The sequence below is a fragment of the Marmota flaviventris genome, chromosome 18 (assembly GCF_047511675.1).
Source record: "Marmota flaviventris isolate mMarFla1 chromosome 18, mMarFla1.hap1, whole genome shotgun sequence".
Lineage (NCBI taxonomy): Eukaryota > Metazoa > Chordata > Mammalia > Rodentia > Sciuridae > Marmota > Marmota flaviventris.
Window position 1 is genome coordinate 37356981 of NC_092515.1, and position 16419 is coordinate 37373399.

General features: G+C 56.0%; 1 protein-coding gene across 1 annotated transcript; it reads left to right on the forward strand.

Annotated features, from left to right (window-relative positions):
* Nucleotides 1-468: 468 nt before the first annotated feature.
* Nucleotides 469-11320, forward strand: Cx3cl1 (C-X3-C motif chemokine ligand 1). The gene is made up of 3 exons (XM_027938978.2): nucleotides 469-808; nucleotides 6584-6704; nucleotides 8551-11320. Exons 1-3 carry the CDS (start codon nucleotides 739-741, stop codon nucleotides 9557-9559), a joined length of 1200 nt encoding a protein of 399 aa, XP_027794779.2. The 5' UTR covers nucleotides 469-738; the 3' UTR covers nucleotides 9560-11320.
* Nucleotides 11321-16419: the final 5099 nt, after the last annotated feature.

The window sequence follows — 16419 nt, forward strand, 5'->3', positions numbered from 1 at the left end:
GGGGGGGGTGGGGGGGGGGTTCTCCACCCTGATGTTTTGTAGACCTGGATGTTTCTGCCCCCTCTCTGGACCTCAGCCTCCTCATCTGGCCATTTGAAGTGGGACTGGGTCATTCATTCAGTAAACACTGCATGGAGCACCTACTGTTTGCCTGACCCTGTGCTGAGCTCAGGAGACGACTGATGAGCGAGGTTCCCAGAGCTCAGAGTTTGGGGCTTGGGTTTGGAGGTTGGGGGCCCATCACCGTGTGGGAGGGATACCTCCCAGGCCAAAAGGGAGCAGGGGACACCCAGGTGGGCTGCGTGACTCTCTATTCGCCTGTCCTGCGATCCTTTCACTGATTGTCCAGTTAGGAAGGAGGACAAGGACCTGTGCTACCTCCCAGGGGAGGTGGCCTGTGCGCAGGGGAGGAGACACGCCCTTTGAGCCCGGCAGGCCCGGTCCAGTCGCTCGGTGCCAGGACAGGAGGACAGGCGGACAGGAGGACAGGAGGACAGCAGCAGCCAGGACCCTGCCGCCGCCCCTGGCCGCCTGTTCCCTGGCAACCTCGGAGGAATCCAGCCCCGGCTCCTTCCTCTCCCCTCCCACCGCCGCCTGCGGGGGCTGGGGGCGGAGGCAGCCGAGCCCCATTATAAAAAGCGACAGAGCTCCAGCGGCGGAGGGACAGCACTGAGCTCCTCCAACGCGTGGACGCAGCCGCCTGCCCTGGCCGGGCCCAGATCCTCGCCAGCCTCCGCCATGGCTCCGACGCCTCTCGCCTGGCTGCTGAGCCTGGCCACACTCTGCCATCTGACCATCCTAGTGGCCGGTGAGTGGGGCCTGGCCTCGCCAGCGGGCGGGGGAGCCAGCCCCTGTTTGGCGCCAGGACTTGACCCCAGGACCCCTGGCCGCTGCCTGGAGAGGCCCAGGGGATGCGCGGGAGGGGGCTGGGCACCTCCCTGGCCGGGATGCAGGGCTGTTCCTCCTTGGGGACAGATTTCCACCCTCCAGCGACTGTCCCTGCCTGGCCCTGTGAGCAACATCGCGACCTACAGGGGTGCGGGTGGCACAAGGGTTCCAGGTGTGGCTATGCCAGGAGGGTGGGGGCCAGGAGAAGCCCGAGGGGGCCCCTGTGGTGCAGGTGGGGGGCCCTGGCTGACAGTGGCCTGGGTTTTCCCACTTAGGTTTAAAGTGTCACCTGCAGTCTGGTCCCAGACCAGGGTGCAGGTAGGGCTGGCTCCTGCCCCAATGTCAAGGGCCCAGGAGTAAGGGAACCAGGGCAGTGAAGGCCAAGGTCACTGCTGCTCACGGATAGGCTGGTGGCTCTAGGGGTCTGTAGCAGGGTCCACCCCCTCCAGATGGCCTCCTCCTCCAAGCACAGCTTGGATTATGCTGTCACCTCCAGTCCCTTGCTTTCTGGAGCCCAGGACCTGGTAGGACCAAGTGTAGCCCTCCTACCTGATGTGGGTAAGACAGAGGCCCAGAGAGGTTTGAAAACTGGCCTGAGGATGCACCAAGGGGGACTGGAGAGGCCAAGACCTATGGGACTTGGTGCAGGAGCTCTGCGCTCACCACCTCTCTGGGCCACCTGTCCCCAGGTTGGCCCCCCAGCCTTCTGGCAGGTTAATGCTCAGAGAAGGTGAGACTCTGCCTTAGGAAGAATGAGAGAGAACGCGAGAGTGAGAACCTGTGGCCTGGGTCCAGAATATCTCCGTGGAGCAAACCCCACAGTGGGACAGGGGACAGGCGGGTGCGTGGGCAGGTAGGTGGGGTGGTGGCAGCCTACAGCTGCTGGCTTCCTGCTATCTGAGCTGGGCCTGGAAGCCTGAGGTGTTTGAGGACATTGAGCACTGGAAGGTGAGGAGTCAGGAAGAAGTTCCTTGGCTATCACTTTGCTGTGTGTCCCTGAGTAGGGTCTTGTCTTCTCTGGTCTTATCCACTGCACCTTTAAAAATAGCTATTGCCTCCTTGGTAACGAGGCTGCAGTATCTATGAGGATATTTTGCAGAGGGAGGAGGATTACTTTTACTCAACTGATGTAGGTAATTCTATGCTAGGATAGAAAGAGAACCCCAGGGACTCCTGAGGCTTAAAGACCAGCCCATTCCTGCCCTGATCTTGGTCACTGACATTGCTGGGCTTCCTTTCAGCCTTTCTGAGCCTCTCCTATAAAACTGAGCATTCAACCCAGCCCACCCTGGAGGTCCCCCAGGAGGGGACTCAGGATTCATGGTTGCTGCCTGGCTGGTGCAGGGCAGCTGCGTCAGTTCCCAAATGTGGGTTTGCAGGGCTGTCAGGAGGGGAGCTTCTGCGCTTTATATAACAAACCTGCAGATGCAAGTCGGAGCAGAGGATTTTTCTCACCAAGCACTGACGCATTCACTCCCACTCAAGTCCCGACAAGAAAGAGGAAAAAAATCTGTTTTAAGCAGCTATAGTCCTGTCCCCCTGCTTAGCGGTTGGGGGTAGAGGGGGTGGGCAGGGGAGGGTAAATTCAGAGTGTCAGATCCAGGTCCCTGTCAAACTTAAATAAAAATTCCTCTAGTTCTCTGCTGGTTCAGGTTTTTCTATGCCACATACGAAGCACTTCCTTTGGCATTTCTACCCTTTATTGCACAAATGTGGATTGGTTGCGGGTTAGGTGACGAGCACAGTTCTAGATGCTGGGACCACATCAGTGAATGAAAAGGTCAAAAGTCCCAGCCCCAGTGTGCTGGAATGTAACTGGACAGACAATATGTAAATTAAAAGGTTAAAAAAAAAAGTTAAAAGGTAGAAAAAAATTTAAAACACCGTGATTAAAAAAAAAATAGAGGAGAGAAGAGCCATAGGGGCAGTGGGCCAGGGCAGTGGTCCTTCGTCATGGTTTTGCATCCAAGATGGGGGGACATTTGGCAATTTCTGGAGACTTTTTTTTTTCTTTTTGCTACTGGAGATTGAACCCAGGGGAGCTCTATTGCTGAGTCACATCCTTGACCTTTTTATGTTTTTATTTTCTATTTTGAGACAGGGTCTCACTAAGTTGCTGAGGGTAGCCTCAAACCTGTGATCCTCCTGCCTCTGCCTCCTAAGTCTCTGGGTGTGCACAGCTGTGCCCAACTTGGAGACACTTTTGGTTGTTCCAAAGGTCCCAGTGTTTGTGATTCAGGGTGCTACTGAGGTTTAGTGGGCAGAGACCAGGGGTGCTGTGACATCCTAAGCTCACGGGATAGTCCTCCTCAACAAAGGATCATCTGCTCCCAAATATCAGTAGGGTCGCTGTTGAGAGACCCTGCTCTAATGGCAGAATGCTTCAGACCTTAAAAAAATTGCTCATGCTCACACCTTGCCTGTGAAGCTGTGGTTATCACGTCCGTTTTACAGAGAAGGAAACTGAGGCTCTGAGAGACCCACAGAGGCCACACAGCTGAGCCAGGGCCCATGCCCTATCTTCAGCACCCTGCCCAGGGACCCACACCGTGCCGCCTCGGAGGCCTCTTTGCAGGCCTGGAGGGCTTCTTCCAGGGAGCCTCCCTGATCTCCTGCAGTTGGAAGTGGTCTCTCCTTCCTGTCAACCCCAGTATGTCTGTGGTATGTTCTGGAACATGGTGTTTCTACCAGGCGCCCATGGCAACCTAGAATACTGGGATGTCTGGGGGCTGAGTAGAAAATCAGCTCCCTACTGAGCAGCTGTGTGGCCTTGGGCAAGTGGTCTAACCTCTGGTTCTCAGCTTCTGCATCTGGAAAACGGGAATAGAATATCCCTTTGCAGGGATGTTAGGAATTAATGAGTGCAAATGTGTATGTGCTGCATATAGGGTCTGACACCTGTAGGTGCTCAACAACAACAACAACACACACACACAAACCCAACTGTTTTTGTTTTCTTGTGTGTGTTCGCCTGTCCATCAGCCTAGCAGCCTTCTGAGGGCGAGGCTGGCCTTGTTTACCACCCCCCCCGCCCCGTGCCTCCTAGCACCCAGCACAGGGTCTAGGGAGGCGAAGGAATCAAACTTTGTGGTTAACTGGGTACATATGGTGATTTGGTGTCAGTCCCATTTATTGGAACTGAGGTGCTGTCTTCAGTCCCAGCACCTGTGGGGAAAGAGCCTACCAGGGTTCAGGAGAACAGGACCTAAAAAAATTTGTATATCCTCAAAAAATTGGAGCAAGTGTCGGCTGCCTCCGGATGGGGGAGGGAGGATGGAGGGATGGAGGAAGGATGGGTGAATGGCTGGGGAGGAGGATGGACCGCAGAAAGCAGGTGGGAGGGTGAGATGAAGGGAAGCTGAGCATGGACAGGTGGTAGGTGGGTGAGTGGGGGGCGGGCAGTTGGATGAATGGGGAATGAGTGGCAGGTAGATAGGTGGGTGGGGCTGAGCAGGAGATTGACTGGAGGGGGAAGATAGAGGGTGGGTGGATAGATAGAGGGGTGGGTGGAGGGATGGGTGGGTGGGTGGGTGAGGGAGGGATGAGTGGGTGGCAGAGTGGAAGGGGGAGGGATGAGTGGATAGTAGGTGGGAACATAAAGAGGGATAGGTAGATGGAGACATTAGTTCATTCTGTGAATATTAATATTGAGTTCCCACCTTGGGCTTGATGCTGCAAAAAACTGTGACACCAAGACAGACAAGCTCCCTGCTGTCCTGATACTCAGTGGACAGTTAGTAGGGGGCTGGCTGGGTGACTGGTGGCATTATCTCTATTTGTAGAAACTTCAGCCCCCGGAAGTGAAAGGCCTCCCCCAGGTTAGCAACTCAGCCATCCTGGTGGGACCGAATGTCCTGCCGCCCGTGGAGGAGGGTGGGGGCTTTGGGGCAGAGTGTCTGTGTGGCTTTTCCTAGATGGAGGCCTCCGTGGCTTCCCCGTCCTGGATGTGGGGGCTCCCCTCCCACCTGCGGCCCTGCTTATCTTATGTCACTCAGGGACACGGTTTTTCTGGGGCTTCCCCAGGACGACACCTGCCACACCAGTTCAGGGGCTACTGCCTGCTCCCCTCAAGAGACCCTAAGAGGCTGCTGCTGAGTCATTCTGAGGTCCCACTGGGGAAAAAGGAGGATGACAACTCCGCACGGTCACTTTCACATCCTGTCTCCTTGCAGAGTAGAGCAGCCCCTCCTGTCCGTCCTAGGAAGGGGCTGTTCCTGGAAGTGCTGCCCTTTGGTGACCCAGCCCAGAGCTGCAGGCTCTGCCCACCCTCCCGCAGGTGGCCTGGGCCAAGGCTAAGGGGAGTGACGGGGCAAGGAGGCAGCAGATTCTAGGAAGAGTGAGTGTGTGTATGTGTGTGTGTGTGTGTGTGTGGTGTGTGCATGCGCACGTCCACCGTGTGTAAGTGTGTGAGCAGGCCGTGTTTTGGTGGAACGGAGGGATCAACCCTGAAGAGCTAGCTCAGATCAGGCCTGTCTCTCCACTCCACTGCCCTGGAAGGTTCTAGATGTTTGCAAAACTCTCCGGGGTCTTTGCTGCTGCTGGACATAACCTTGACCCAGATCTGAGACTCAAGCTCTTCCCCATTTTGACACCCATTTTCCCTGAGCTTCTACCAAACAGACAAAATTCTGCTGGAGATTTTAGAAGAATGGGAAAGGCAGAATGCAGTGCAGACAACTTCAATGTTTCTATCAGATGACTGGGTTTAGTTACCCCACCGCTCCTGGGGTTCCACTCTGGTTCCTCTTGCCACCCACCATCTGCACCCCTGCCCGCCCCATCTGCACCCCTGCCATGCCTGCCCTTCCAGCTCCTTCCCTCCCCCTTCCTCCTCTTGCTCCTGGGACTCCGGATGCCTCTTTTCTTCTCTAAAACTCATTCTGCAAACAAAGGGGCACCTCTTCTGCAGACCCCACCTTCTTAGAAGGCACCTGTTACCTGCATGTTTATAAACTATGTTATCTAGTGGACACGGTGATGCACACCTGTAATCCCAGCAGCTCAGGAGGCTGAGGAGGAGGATCCGAGTTCAAAGTCAGCCTCAGCAAGGGCGAGGCACCAGGCGACCCAGTAAGACGAGACCCTGTCTCTAAATAAAATACAAGATAGGGCTGGGGATGTGGCTCAGTGGTCCAGTGCCCCTGAGTTCAACCCCCCTCTCAAAAAAATTACAAAGTTCTTTTTATCTGGCACATAGCAAGTTTTTATTTTGGGTTTTTTTTTTTTTTTTTTGAGGGAGGGGGTGTTAATACCAGGGATTGAACTCAGGGGCACTCAACCCCTGAGCCAGGTCCCCAGCCCTATTTTGCATATTATTTAGGGTCTCACTGAGTTGCTTAGCAGCTCTCTTTTGCTGAGGCTGGCTTTGAACTTGTGATCCTCCTGCCTCAGCCTTCCAGCTGCTGGGATTACAGGCATGCACCACCTCGCCTGGCTAGATAAAAAGAGCTTTGTAAACAAGAATTTACTTCCCCTAGCCCTTACCACAGCCTTAGCAGGTGGGTGCTACAGTTGTCCCTATGTGGCATAAAACTCAGGCCTAGTGACATCAAGAGGCGGGGGCTGAGTCCAGTGCCTCAAAAGCCAGCGCTGGGACGGGTTTCTGGCTTAGGCGGTGTGGCAGAGGCGGGCTGGCCTGGGGATGGGCAGCCAGAGGCCATGAGTAGTCCTGCTGACCCAGGCCTTGTTGACACAGGACAGCACCACGGTGTGACGAAATGCAACATCACGTGCAGCACGATGACCCGACCAATCCCCGTGAATTTACTCATTGGCTATTGGAAGAACCCGGAGTCCTGCGGCAGGCGCGCTGTCGTGTAGGTACTCCCCTCACAATCCTCCCACGTGGGTCCTGGGCCCCCACGTGGTCCCCATCCGCACCTGCGCACCTCACCCTGGGCTCCCACCAAAGGCCTTGGCAAATGCTCCCCTTGCTCCCGGGCTGCAGGCCACCTCACGGACCTTAATATCTGGGCCACCTGACCAAGGTGGGGAGTGGCTTCCTGAATGGCCCAGGGTGGCCAAGGGGCAGGGCCGTGGCTTGCGGCCTGCGGCAGCCACCCAGGGCTCATTGCTCCTGGGCTGCAGTGTGTAGTCCACAGCCCCCAACCCTGCTGGGTCTTGAGGAAAGGAACGCGCGGCATCCCGACAGGGCACACTAGGCCCCGACAGACTGGGCGCAAGTCCTGCCCTTGCCTGTGACTGGCCTGGTGGCCTGGTCACACTGCTTAACCCCAACCCTTGGCTTCCTCCTCGGTAAGATGAAGATGAAAGAGACAATGTAATTCATGGCTTGGCAGGATGCCTGGACCCCACCAGGATCATTATGGCCATTTGGTGGATGAGGAAACAAACGGGGCCCTGAGGGACTTGGGAAGGGGCCAAGCTGAGCCGTTCTCTCCCTGGCCATCCTGGTCACTTACTCCCCCCACCCCAGTGCCCCTGTGGGTAACTGCCTAGCTCCTCAGCTCTGAGACCCTTCCACAGGGCTCTCTTTTGGGTCCTCAAGCAGCCTCAACCAGACCGCAGGCCAGGGACAGGAAATGGCCAGTAGCCATCTGTTGTCCAGGCTCTGCTCGAGGAAGTTCAGAGCTTCCTGCCCTCGGCCATGCAGCTCCTTCGAGGCTCAAGGTGTGGCACATGCTCCTGCCTGACCTCTTTGCTCTCTGGTCAAAGATCACTTCTGCCAGATGCCCCCAAATTATTATTTCTGTTTTCTAGGTAAAGGGGAATTGGCGGGAGGGGATCATGGTGAGGATCACCCCAGTTTCCTGGACTTCTCTGGCTTCTCAGAACACCAGGGCCAGGCTCATCTGAGCCTCAGTTTCCTCATCTGGAAAATGGGGATGATCCTGGCATCTGGGTTGCCAGCCGGGTAGGAAGTACACAGACCACGGCACGGAGCAAGAGCCCCAGGCTGCTCCACGCTTTAGACTCAGTGGGTGGTCCAGCTGCACCCAGCTTCAGAGGAAACTGCAGAGCTGGAAGACACTCAGGACCCCCACGGGCTCCCAGAAGGCCTTCAGCCTGAGCACACATGAGGAGGGGGAGGGGTCTGGTGGGTGTTGGCGGCCATGAAATGGGGGGGAGAGGAACAACAGGGCTTTGAGGCATGGGGTCTTTTCCAGAGTGAGAGTCCCCACCACGGAGCTTCCTTATCACACACCTGACTTCAAAAAATAGCGGAGACATTCCCTCCCCATCAGGGAGAGCCCCTGCCTCCAGGGTGACGGCAGGATCATTAGTGTGGGTGATATTTTCAGCTTTTCCTGACTTCCTACTCCGGGTACTCCTTTTACATAACTTTGTTTTTTGCTTTTTTTTTTTTTTTTAAGTTTTACCTTTTATTTTATTTTTTTTAAACAATATAAGAAGCAGGGCCACCAACCTGGCCCCTTTTGCCTAGGACTTCCCTGGTTTAGAAAGAGAATGTCTTCCAACAGGATTTTTCTGGGGCCTGGGTCAGCCCCGCTCCTGCTGCCGGGCATTTCTGTCTCCAGGCCCCGTGAGGTTTGGTGGGCCAGGGGCGTGATCCCGGGGCCCTCGGGCTGGGGAGCCAGGATGGAGTCTGCTGGCCTGCCGGGCCCGGGCAGCCCCCACTCCCACCTCCCCGGCTCTCTTGGTCTCTGGGCATCACCGGGTCCCTGTCTCCCTCCCTTGTAGCTTGGAGACCAAAAGGCACAAATATTTCTGTGCCGACCCAAAGGAGAAATGGGTCCAAGAAGCAATGAAGCATCTAAACCGCTCGGCTCAGACTCAAAATGGCGGCACGTTTGAGAAGCACATTGGCTCAGAGCCCACGATCACCCCAGCCACCACCGAGGGACAGTCCCATCCTGCATTCTCTGAGCCTGAAGCCACAGGGGAAGGCAATAGTTTGGAGGTGACGACTTCTTCTCAGGAGGCCCAGAGGTCCATGGGGACTTCCCCAAAGCTGCCAGTGGGGACGACGGACTCCTCAGGGTACAGGTCAACCCCGACGTCAAAGGCTCCAGAGGAAAGGCCTCCCGCTGGGCCAAGGAGCACCAAGCCGATCGGGACAGCTGTGGCCTCTACCACTGTTGCCCAGCAGAGCCAAACTGGGCCTGGCCTCCGGGTCATAAAGGCCCACTCTGAGACCCACTCCACCCAGGTCCTCTCCACGGAGCCCCCCTCCACCCAGACCCCCGACATGTCATACCCAGCCCTCGAGGAGACCACCCTGTCTAAAGGCCAGCCCACATCGGGCAGGGGACAGACCCCTAGTCCAGAGACCTCTCCAGGGCCTGAGGAGATGAGTCCTGTCTCAACACCCAGGGGTGCGTCCCAGGACTCGGGGCCTGGAAAGATGACCCACGCTCCTGTGGTCCCTGTCTCCTCCGAAGGGACCCCTAGCCAGGAGCCAGTGGCTTCAGGCAGCTGGGCCCCCAAAACTAAGGAGCCCACCCATACCCAGAGGTTGACTAATACGTCTGGCCCTATCAATACTGACCCTGGCCCCCAGGAAGCCACCCGAAGGCAGGCAGTGGGGCTGCTGGCCTTCCTCGGCCTCCTCTTCTGCCTGGGGGTGGCCATGTTCGCCTACCAAAGCCTCCAGGGCTGCCCCCGCAAGATGGCGGGAGAGATGGTGGAAGGCCTTCGCTATGTCCCCCGGAGCTGTGGCAGTAACTCCTATGTCCTGGTGCCAGTGTGAGCTGGCCACCTGCCTGTGTCCCGTTGTTTGATTCAGACAGCTGCCTGGGGACCCCATCCTCATTCCCACCCTCACCCCAGGGCCTGGCCTGAGCTGGGATGATGGAGCCTGGGAGGCGGGATCTCCTGGTGCAAGCTGCTCGGCGCCCCCAGGAGTGGCCCCGGGAGGCCACCCTTGACCACTGTCAACCTACGAGGGACAGAAGGAGCGGCCTCCAACTCACCCAAACCCGAGAACCCTCCTCTGCTGCTGGCTGGTTAGAGGTTCCCTTGGACACTGTCCCAGCCCCCAGTGAACAATTATTTATTGAACGCCCAGCCCCCTCTGACCCTCCCTGTGAGGACTGCCCTCCTCCCATCTCAAGATGAGTGACAGGCCAGGCCCTCGGTCCCCTCCCCAGACCTCTGTGTCTCTTGGTCCTGCTGCACTTGCCAGTCACCCCGGCCAGCTGCGGTGCTATCTCTCCCTGTCCCTTGTACAGAGCCCACCCCACAACAGGGGCCATGTCTTTCTTGCATGAGGCTCGTGTGGTGTTCCCAGACCTGCTCTGGGAGAAGCCCCTGGCACCGTGGGGAGGGAGCTGAGGTCATTTAGTGGCATGGATGTTTTTCCTCCTGGGTCTCCTCTGTGCAGTGAAGGAACTTTGAGTTGGTGGCTGGGGTCCACTCCACCCACCCGCCCACCCAGCAAAAGGAAGGGGGGATGGGGGTCCGTGCCATGGCTGTACTGCTGACTCCCAGACTTCTGCGAGACCCTCTCCCCGGCCCCTCAATGCTGTCTGAGCCTCGTCCGCAGAGCACTTAGAGGGTCTCTGCCACTCCTGACTCCTGGGGGACCTGCAAAGGGCCGTTTGATAGTTCAGGTCCTGTGCTGTGGGTCCCCAAGTGGGGGCTGGCCTGGGGGACCTGTGGGAACAGAGGAAGCCCCTCCTTGTCCAGGCTCTGAGCTGGCAGGAGGACCCGTGTATGTTGGGGGGGATGTCAGCCGCCACCCGCCCAAGAGGGGCCAAGCAGTCTGTGGAAGGTGCCAGGGAAAGTCCGGAGCGTTCTCTGGGTGTGACCTGAGGGCGTGTGCAGGGTGGCTCCCCGTGGTGCACACTCCAGGGCTCCCTCCCGCCTCCCTCTCTCCTGGAGAGCCCAGCTCCCTGGGTGCTGTCCCTCACCTGACTCCGCTGCAGGCAGGGCCAGGAATTCCCGTGAGGACCTCAGGAGTCCTGTGTTTAGCTCTGGAAGGGACTCTGCCCTGGGGGAGAGGGGCGAGGGAGGGTGATTGTGACCACAAAGTCCTGGGTTCCCTTTTGGACTGCTGGAGATCCTGTCAGGCCTGGAGGTGAGCTGTTGGGCTGGACCTACAGACCTAGGCCTCTAGGGCCCCTGTGGCAGCTCACCCCTCCCTCTGGCTGCCCCCAAGACTGACCTTTGCTCTCTACTGAGGAGCCTCTGCAGGGCTGGGCTGCACCAGGTGGCTGCTCAGAGGAAGTCAACCCAGCTGGGCCACCTGCCCTTCCCCCGGCTGTCAGGAGCCTGGCCTAGGTGGGCCTTGCCCCTCAGGTGGGGACTCCTGACAGGAGTCAGAGGGCAGGGCGGGGTGCACTCTGCGCTGGCTTCTTGTTGGGACATCCCTCCCGTGTAAGAAGGCTGCTGGACGAGGTCCCCTCAGCAGGACATGCACAGAGACACTCTGGGAAGGATCTTGAAGGAGTTGATTGATATTTTTGCTTTTCAACCCTCATTACCAATGTCTGTGCCATTTTGTATTTTATTAATAAAACTCAAAAGTCTTGTGAATCAAATAAGGGTGATTTCTCTGGGGCAGGCCCCAGCGGGGTGGAACAGGGACAGGCCTCACCCTGTATGGGCCCTGGGAAGCCCCATCTCCAGCCTGCCTGGAGCAGGGGACCTTTGACAACTAGCAGGAGGGAGAAGGGGTACTGGGGATGCAGCTTAGGAGGGCTGGGCTCTGGCCGGGTCTATTCTGCCAGCTGTGTGATGCTGGGCCAGCGTCTTTACCTCTCTGGGCCTGTTTAAAAGTGGATGTGAGGGCTGGGGTTGTGACTCGGTAGTGGAGCGCTTGCCTAGCATGCATGAGGCACTGGGTTAGATCCCCAGCACCACATTAAAAAAAAAAAAGGATGTGAGATGTCTTCTGTCTGGTAAGACTCAGAATCCTCTATGAAACCCTACCCCAGGCCCCCTGAGCCACCACCCCAGGGACCCTGTTATCACCGTCAGTGACCCAGTGACTCATGAAGCAAACTGGGCCACGTTTTCCTCTTTACTACCTTGGTTCGTTCCTGATTAAAACAAAGATTAATGAGGGTTAGAACATCTCAAAGGACCTAGGAGTCCACGGATGTGACCCAAGTGTGAGCCTCCTAGTGGCCCCTCGGCTGCCCCAGGTCAAGTCCAGCCTGTTGACAGACAGTATTTCATGGATTCTAAGAAGCACTTTTTTCCCCACGGTGACAGGTTGGGAATTGGAATTTGCTTTGCAATCAACGGCTCATCATAGCTTCATTAATTAATTAGATATCAGGACATCCTACCATTAATGACATTTTTGATTCAATGCCTACATGGTACTTTTAAAAATCAGAGGCAACATTTAAAAATCAGAAATGCACACGGGGACTCCCTTTCCTACATCTTCTCAGTGTCATAGAAGATCTGGCCTCACAGACTCACACTCCCCCAGGGGGGCAGTGGGCAGGGGCCGCAGGTGGGGCAGGCCAGGGTGAGACCACCCCCTCTCCTCGGGTGCTTCAGTTACCACTGACTGTCTCTTTTCTCTTGTTGTTCTTATAAGATGATTTTCTCTGAACCCAAGTCTCCATCAAAAGTAGGTAGGTCAGCAGGGTGTGGTATCTCCCGCCTGTGATCCCAGCCACTGGGGAGGCTGAGGCAGGAGGATCCTGAGTTCAAAGCCAGCCTCAGCAAAAGCAAGGTGATAAGCAACTCAGTGAGACGCTGTTTCTAAATAAAATACAAAATAGGGCTGGGGATGTGGCTCAGTGGTCAAGTGCCCCTGAGTTCAATCCCCCGTACCCCTCCCCTCAAAAAAGTAGGTAGGTCAAGAAAGCCAGACCACGATAGGCACCCAATTTCTTTGCCCTGACGTCCTCTGACCTCCACATCTTACTACCTACCAAGCCCCGTGGAGGCTGGGTTTGCAGTTTCTGCAGGATTCTGTATTCGCTGCCTCTCCGCCAGAGGCAGAGGCCAGTTTCCGCATGGCAGTGCTGGCACCCTCCCCTCTAGGTGACGTGGGACCCTCCAACAGGCTCAGGAAGAGGCTGAGAGGGACAGACCTGGATTTGGGCTCAGAGCAATTCCCCAGGGACCTGGCAATATTTGTGCCGTTTTCTTTTCTCTTTCAGTTCCAGAGTTCCAGGAAGCGATTCCCAGCGCTGGTCCCGCGTCGGGATGGGGCTGTTGTTGTATAATGTCATGTGCAGTAACAATCGATCGCTGTCACTGACTGACTGGGCCAGGTGCCAGGCAGTGTGCTAAGTTATCTATGTGCCCAAGGATGTGGGACTCCCTCAAGGTCACACAGCTTTTAAGCAGCTGAGCTGGGTACGACCCAAAGTCTTTTTCCAGAATTTGAATCTTAAGCACTGTTTCTAAAAGTGTCACTGGCCGATTCTTAAAAGTAGAACCCTGTGGAATTCAGGCTCAGGAGCCGGAGTCGGGGGACCTGGGAACTGTCCCCCGGAGCTGCAGCCCCTGTTCTGCCCAGAATCACGCCCCACAACCTGGGCTCTCAGGTCCCTTGGTAGCTGCCCTTGGCCTCCTGCCCTTTCTGTTAGTTCCTCTTTGCTCTGCTCTGTCCTCTGTACATTCCCCAAAAGGGTGAGGCCAGGCAGAAAAACAGAAATGAACGGCTGGGAATTCCCAACTTCAGGCTGAACAACAAGGTCCTGGGGGATGGGGGTGAGTGTGAGTGTGTGTGTGTGTGTGTGTGTGTGCTCACACTCTGTGCTCACATGCCCAGCTGCTCCTGCCTGTGGGAGGCAGAGCTCCGGGACCACCGGAGCCCCCTTGATTTCAGCTCAGTCATGTGCTTTCCTGATTCATCATGATTCAACTGCAGAAACTTAAGACAAGATCGAGTGCCAGGCTGGATTTCCTGAGCTGCCAGCAAAGTTCAATGGCTGGAACCCAAGAGCTTCCTCCTTCTTCTTGCCAAACTGGGGGTGGTACTGCCTCTGGACCCAGGAGAATTCTGGAACAGCACGTGTTTTAGAAGAGATGCCCTCTCTCTCCCCTCTTCAGGGGGTCCTGTCATCCTCAGAGGACAGAGTAGAATTATTTGCAGTGAACATCTTGTTTTCTAACAATATAGGAGCAGAATATAACATGGGGCTCTTTGGCCGTGTGACTTTGGGCAAGTGACTTAACCTCTCTGGGCCCTGGTTTTCTCCTTTGTAAAAGGGAAATAATATTTCGTGTGTAAAGATATCATGAGACAATTGTCTAATGCTTAAGAAAAATGCCGTGCCTATTGGGGCTCTCAGTAAATAGAATCTATGATTATGCAATAGATGTTTCCAAAGGACTTGAGACATTCTATTTCCTTTTTTTTTCTTTTCTTCTTTTGAGATGGGGTATCACTGTGTTGCCTGGACTCTTCTTGAACTCCTAGGCCATCCTCCTACCTCAGCCTCCTGAGTGGCCGGGATTACCAGCAAACACCACCTACCAGGCTTGAAACATCTTATTTCTATCTGAGTTTGTGGCTTGGTACCCAAGCAAGGGTGTAGAATCACAGGATATCAAAAAAGAAGCTAAATCCTCCTGGTTTTCAGTAAAGTCAATGAGGAATGTTATGAAATCCTTAAGCAGATAAGAGTAACTTGTGATGTGCCCGGTCTCCCCCAAACTAATACCTACTGGTCAAGTTGATACAACTTTTCTCCTCTCAATTGCATTTGAACTTGGTAAGGTCAAAACTCATGAATCACAGCTTAAATAAAACCAGACTAACAAGAGGACTTGGAACAAAAAAGGAAGTTAATAAGTTTTCAAGTCCTTGGAGACTGGGATGGGCAGTCTCTGGTGTATATTGGCTCACTGCCCCTGGGCAAATGACCCAGCCACTCTTCCTGACCCCCTTGAAGTTGGTGGGGCCAAGTGACCAGTTCTGGTTAGGAACCTGGGAGTGGAACCAGTGTGTGACTTCTAATTGCTGGGAGCACACTCATGAGAGCCACTAGCACCTTGGGCACAGCACTTGGCCGGTCTCCAGAAAACGACTGGATCCCGGGTTAGAGGTGACTTGGACCTCTGGCCATGAAAGAGCTGATCTATGTGGACATGTAGGGTGAGGAAGAAATAGGCTTCTGTAGTTTTAAGCCAGGGAGTGTTGGAGGTTACTCGTTACTGCAGCAGAACGCAGCCTGTCCTGACAGACACCACTATCAGGAAGAAAAAGTACACCATCCTTCGGCTGAGCTGGCTCCACTTGTCAGTCACTTCATGCTGCTAGTAAAAGGCTTGGGGACGACGTCTTCACTGAGGCAGATGCCCTCTCCACCCTTCAGCTTGCTCCCCTTAGTTCACCCTCTTTGCCCCTGAGGTGGATGTCCACTGAGGCTACTGGCTGGCTCTGGGTTCACCTGAAACTCTCAGTGAGGGCAACTGAAAAGAAGGGTTTGGGGTTTTTCCGAAATACATTGGTGCTCAGGGTTCTAGTGGCCTGGGTCTGCTTCATGAGATGAAGAAATAACCAGGGAGCTGGGCATGGTGGTGCACACCTGTAATCCCAGCGACCCGGGAGACTGAGGAGGGGGGATTGCAAGTTCGAGGCCAGCCTCAGGGATTTAGTGAGACCTGATGTCAAAATAAATTTAAAAGGGCTGGGGATGTAACTTAATGGTAGAGAGTGCCCCTGGGCTCAGCCCCTGGTACTGCAATAAGTAAATAAACAGGGAAAAGAAAACTAAAACCGGCGGTGTGGGGCACCACCTCTTTGCCAGGAAACCTGGTCAGCCATTTTTTTGAGTGTCTCGGGAGCCCAGAAAACAAACCAGAGCCTGTGGGCCCGTGGGCACAGGTCTTGGGCCATCAGGCACTGTTCTGGGAGCCACCAAGGGCCTTCTGTGTCTGGGCCTCTGGAGGATTTGCACTGGCCAGCCGACCCCCATCACCTGCCCGCCCCCATCACCTGCCCCTCCCTCTGCCTCCCTCCCCCTCTACCCCTCCTTCCCTCCCCCTCCTCTCCCACCCCCTCCCCCAGTCCTGTGGCCACACATTCTTCTCTCTGCCTGGATAATTCACCCACAGGTCACTGTCCCTCTGGCCACATCCTACCCTCTTCTGGTCTCAGCTTGGATGTCACCTTCCCTGACATCTCAGGTTCCCAGCTATGGAGACTTGCTGCCCCTGTGCAGAGACAGTCTGTACATGGCCCGCCATGCCCAATGGCTCCGCGGTGTTTCTGGAAGGTTCTTGGGGGCAGGCAGCCTCTCCTGTGTTTCTGTCTGCCCAGCGGCCACCACAGGTCCTGGAAGGAGTGAAGGGGGAGGGGCCAGAGCCACCTCCCTCCTGTGGGCCAGGGGAGAGGCAGGTCCCCGCATACTCGGGGATTTGACAGACTGCCTCCAAGGGAGGTGCCAGACTGAAGGTGGTCTCCAGTGAAGAGTGGTCTAAGGCCCTCCTGCCCCTCTGACCCTTCAGCCACCATCACATCCTGGTCAGGACAGGCCCCCGAGACTGGAACAAGGCCCTGCTGTTCCAAATCTCCCCACAGGAGGGCGCAGCTGAGGGGGGAGTCTCGCCAAGCTGGACTAGGCCGCCTCTGCCTGGGGCTCCTGCCCACCCCTGTCCCTGGTCCACCCACTGTGCACCTGCGCCTCGGGA